Source organism: Muntiacus reevesi, chromosome 9, assembly GCF_963930625.1.
Source record: "Muntiacus reevesi chromosome 9, mMunRee1.1, whole genome shotgun sequence".
Classification (NCBI taxonomy): Eukaryota; Metazoa; Chordata; class Mammalia; order Artiodactyla; family Cervidae; genus Muntiacus; species Muntiacus reevesi.
In genome coordinates, this window is record NC_089257.1 from 2,763,323 (window position 1) to 2,768,609 (window position 5,287).

At 46.9% G+C, this 5,287-nt stretch overlaps 1 protein-coding gene across 1 annotated transcript; it reads right to left on the reverse strand.

The window, feature by feature from the left end:
• Window positions 1–1,013: 1,013 nt before the first annotated feature.
• Window positions 1,014–1,955, reverse strand: LOC136174601 (olfactory receptor 9I1-like). Its single transcript, XM_065944775.1, has one exon. The coding sequence runs from the start codon at window positions 1,953–1,955 to the stop codon at window positions 1,014–1,016; it is 942 nt and encodes a 313-aa protein (XP_065800847.1).
• Window positions 1,956–5,287: the final 3,332 nt, after the last annotated feature.

The following is a 5,287-nucleotide window of genomic DNA, read 5'->3' on the forward strand; positions in this document are numbered from 1 at the left end:
CTGATATGTAGTTGATAATGTGTAAATATTTGCTGAATTGATGAATCAGATTGTGGAATCTCCATGGAGACATTTCCCAAGTCATATTTCTAGCGGACGTGAAGGCCGTTAAAAGGTGGCAGTCAGATTCACAGTCATCTGTCTGCTGATGATAAAGTAAATGTCCTATAGGAGATGTAAGTACTGGTTTTCATTACTGGAGAATAGAAAATAGCTCGAGTGAACTGAGCCAGATGGTCCATGAACAATGCTTCAGAAATAAAACAGGGATGCTGAACTTGGGTGATCAAGAAATATTTCAAAAGTTATACAGCAGGCTCAGTTCAGCTTTACACCAAGATCGAAATGTTTTCAGCAATTAATGCAAGTCATTACACCTTTCTTTGATTCCACATCCTCTACAGTATCTCAGGAAATAAACTAACTTGAACATTTTCCAGTTCACATCTTTTTTCCCCTTTCTTTCCTCTATTTTTCTTCCCTTCTTTTCTTCCCCTTGAATCTTCCATGACAAATACCTAAATTATACATGACTGAATGTTGAGAAACGTTTCCTTTGGTCAAAGTTGATTTCCACTCCACTACCCACAACCAAGGAAGATGACTATCCTCACTATGTAAGCAATAAGCTATTGCATTGTAAGTATTCAAGGTACAAATGTTAGCTTAGTGGGAAAAAAAAAATTATGTAGCTGAGAAAACAATGAGCAATATTCAGGATGGTTCAGAAAAATAAATTTCACTTATAAAGTCCTTCAGTATTCAGTTTCTCTTAAGGCTGGCTTCAATCATGACTAGGTAATTTTTACCGATGTGATAACTGAGGCAGAGAATTTCTGGCTGAAGGTCACAGAGTTAATAAAGCAATTATTGGAACCTAAATCTACATTTATTTTTTCTTTTTTGCCTTCGTATATCTTTGTAATTATCAGGTCTGATTTCTGTATAACAAAAACAAGCTAAAAGCCCAAAGGATTACTTGCAGGAGCTTCTGAATCAATGGAGCTCAAGTCTTACTCTACTCGGGAAGCCTTCATCCTGCTGAGCGCTCTCTTCAGAGCCTCCTTCACTTCCTTGTTCCTCAGGCTGTAGATCAGTGGGTTCAGCATCGGGATGACCACAGTGTAAAATACTGACACAATCTTGTCCTCCCAGAGAGATTTTCCCATGTTACCCTTCAGGTATATGAATATGAGCGTCCCAAAGAAGAGAGCCACTGCGGTTATGTGAGAAGCGCAGGTGGAGAAGGTCTTGGCTTTGCCACCAGCTGAACGAATCTTCAGAATGGCCCGAAGGATGAACAGGTAGGATACGAGAATCACTGAAACGCTGGTTGCGATGACCAAGAAAGCCAAAAGGTAGATCAGCCGTTCTCGTGGCCTGGTCTCACTGCAGGCAAGCTTCAGCAGAGGTGGGAGGTCACAGAAGAAGAAATCCACGTGGTTCGACTTACAGAAGGAGATGGAGAAGGTGCAGCCAGTGCGGACCATGGCGTTGACCGCGGCACCGCCGTACGCCCCGGCCACCAGCCCCAGGCGGGCCTGGGGCGTCATGGCCGAGGCGTAGAGGAGAGGTTTGCACACGGCCACGTAGCGGTCGTAGGCCATCACGGCCAAAAGGAAGCACTCGGCACTGGCACAGAGGGTGAAGAAGAAGAACTGCGCGGCACAGCGCTCAAAGGTGATGGCCCCCTTATCGCTCCGCAAGCTCTCCAGCAGCTGGGGGACAATGACGGAGGCATAGCAAATGTCCAGCAAGGAGAGGTGGCTGAGGAAAAAGTACATGGGAGTCTGGAGGCGAGGGTCACTCTGAACCAGCGCCATCACGCCCAGGTTGCCTCCCAGGGTGATGAGATAAAGGAGCAGAAACACAAAGAGGAGACCCGTCTGCAGCTCGGCCCACACCTGGAACCCCAGCAGAACGAATTCTGTTACCGCGGTGCCGTTCCCTGCCATGAGTCCTCGGCTGCCCCCTGAAATCAAAACAGAAAACCTCACTAAAGATAATTAAGATGAACGTGGCTGGATCTGATCACTTGCAGCAAATCACTTTGCAGGTTTTGAATTTTATTTATTTTTGACCGTGCTGGGTCTTCGTTGCTGTGCGCGGGCTCTCTGGCGGGCGAGCCCGAGCTGCTGTCTAGTTGCAGCACACGGACTTCTCATCGCAGCGCCTTCCCTTGCTGTGAGCACCAGCTCCAGGGCGCGCGGGCTCAGAGGCTGGGGCCCGTGGGCTCAGTAATTGCTGCTCCCAGGCTCTAAAGAGCGCAGGCTCAATAGTCGTGGCCACGGGCTGAGATGCTCTGCAGCATGTGGGACCTTCCCAGATCAGGGACCAAACTCAGGTCTCCTGCGTTGGCAGGCAGAGTCTTCACCACTGAGCCACGGGGGAAGTCCTCACTTCACAATCTTTACAAACTTTTTTTCATTGGATCTTGCAGAGATCCTTGCAAGTACATATTTGTTCATCCCGCTTTTTGGGAGAAGAATATGAGGATCAAAGAGGTAAAGTGATTAGCTCATGATTTCATAGTAAAGAGGCAAAACCAGAGCTAGAATGCAGCTTCATAGGCAATTCCTAACTTCTTACAAGTTCAGAACTGGAAACAGTCATCGGCCTCCCTAAAGAGTGAGGAGAAATCCTAGCGGTATAGCGCTGAGGACATGACCTTTGAAATCAGACCGTGGTTCCCATCTCTTGAGACCTTGGCCAAGTTAATTCATCTTTCTCAACCTTAGTCTCCTTGTTGGTTGAATGAGAATGTCATTGCTAAAGTCATGATATTACTGCAAAGGACACAACTGTATCTAACATTTGATCTGACTCACACACTTAGAATTATTTTTCTCTAAATTCTACAACAATGTAACATGCTTCTAGGTTCGTGTATATTCTGGAATCTTATCTCCAAGTCCACAGCCCCTTGGAGTTCTCATATCAACTCTATCTTTCTCCCCGGCTATTTGGATGTGCATGTGAACCCAATAGCGTTGGATGCAAGACAGTGAGCTGTGAAGAGCAAGAACTGCTAAAACTCCTACAAGCTGTTGCCCGCCAAGTCTCTTCTTCCTCTCTGCTTCTGCCAAGCAACATGCCCTGGTTTTCACCTTCTCCTATTCCGAAGGAACTGTCCCATTATTTTAAAATGCCAGATCACTATCAATTGGTAAGAATCATGAATCAAGCCATTCCAGAATTAGCCTGCAAAGCTCCTCAAGGGACAGAGCCATCACACTGAGTTCAGAATTCTCATGAAGATCGAGGGCTTGCCGAGTGTGCAGACAATCTTGCTTCTGAACCTTTTTGATGCTCATCATCTGGGGTTACGGAAATTCTGAATGTGGACTTCAAAGGTGATTCTTTTTGTCCTCCCTGCATCCTTCAAGCAAGAACTGACTTTGAGAGAGCTCTCACAGGATTTTAGATAATGAAGAAAATAAAACTTGGGCCAATATTTGGCAAAAGCTGATCTAATGATGAAATAAATGTCAGTGTCTGGTGTTTATCCCTCCCCACTGAAGTCCTACTAATGTAAATATTTAGGAGTTCTTTTCTTTCCTCAGGGCCCAACATAATATTGACTCTCAACCAAAACAATGACTTGCTGCGTTCTTGGAATTCACACAAATCATTTTGACCAAAAAGGGAAAAAAAGAGAGAGAGACTTATGCTCATTTATTTATTCAGTAAGAATCTGCTGAGAATTTACAATGCATGAGGCACTCTTCCGGTTGCTGGGAAGAAAACACAGACAGAGATCTTTCCCTTGTGAAGTGCTCGTTCTAGAAGAAGGGCCAGGCATACACAACATACATTTTAAAAAAGAACTATATTTTTTTACCATGATAGAAGACAAGTGCTATGAAACACACGTGCACACACAGAGCTTTGGGAGACCCAAAGTACGGGGAGGAGTGTTAAACGGGCTCATCAAGGAAGGTTCACTGAAAAGGTGACATTTCTGCAGAGATGGTAGGGAGCTACTCATGCTCATTTGCACACATCATTTATGCACGAACAATAGGAAATGAAGACACCAGCATGAACCACTTCACTTCCATTACACAACATACAGAATTCTTTAGGTACTTCTGAGACCCAAACACAGCTTTGTTCAGAAGGGCCAACCTCCTAACACAGAGAGAAACCCCTAAGGTATCAGAGGCTCAATAATCAGCTGAAGATCACGCAGCGAAAAGGTAGACTAGAATAAAGCACAGTGGTGAGAAAATGGGCCCTGCAGACAGACAGAGCTTGTTCCAAACTCAGCTGTTTCTGTTTGTGTGACCTTGGGTGAGGTGTTTGACCTCTAGACTCTCAGACACAATATCTTTGCAACAACAGCTCTGTGGTGCTGTGGGAGGCAAAGGAGATAACTCATGGAAATACACACGTGGGCCTAGCACAGAGTCAGCACTCAGGTAATTGCTACAGAATGATTTTTCAGCCACTAGGTTGTTCTGCCGTTCAGAAATTGAGTTTACCCCCGTTTTATTACTGAGTAAAATGAGGCTCAACTGGTTAAACCAACCTTCCCAAGGCCACACCAGGACCTCTGGCTCTAAATTCACCAACCGACACATGACTCGTGATTCTGGCCTGGGAAGTGAGCCGCTAGCCCGGCTCCAGGCAGCCCCGGGGGGAGGCGTGAGTCAGTCCCACCTCCTCCCACCACTCCCCCTGCGAGACACTTGTAGATCTCCTCTGCGGGAGGGGAGCTGGTCTCCTTGGGAGTGGAGGGTCACGGTGGGCAGGGGCCGCTGATTACGCTGAGCCAGCAAGCGTGCACGAGGGGAAGGCTGGGAGCAGCGTCTGGAGGCCTGCACAGAAGCCTGCTGTCCGCCTCGAAGGTGGTATGTAACCTCAAGCAGCTCTCTTCTCATCTCCGGATCTGTGTCCTCACATGACCAGACTGGACTCAATCGCCTCGACCCCTGCGTCCTGTTCTGCAGTGTGATGACCTCTCTTCTCTCCTATAAGTCCCATGACGGAGGAAAAGGGCATGCACGAACAACAGTGAGGAAGGACGGCCTTCAAACACTAGTCACTGAGTGAGGTCTGTTCTAGGTGTTCTGCACACACTGCCTCACTGACCTTTCACAACGCCCCCGACACCGGAGACCGTTACTAGCTTTACTTACAGACTGGGAAATAGAGGCTTGCAGAGATGAAGCAGTTTGGTTCAGGTAAAGCACCAGACTCCCCTGGTCACTCAGTGGCAAAGAGCCTGCCTGCCATTGCAGGAGACGCAGGTTTGATCCCTGGGGTCAGGAAGATCCTGGGGAAG

Coding starts and splice junctions, on each gene's coding strand:
- LOC136174601 (XM_065944775.1), bottom strand. CDS start 1,955: ATGGCAGGGAACGGCACCGCGGTAACAGAATTCGTTCTGCTGGGGTTC.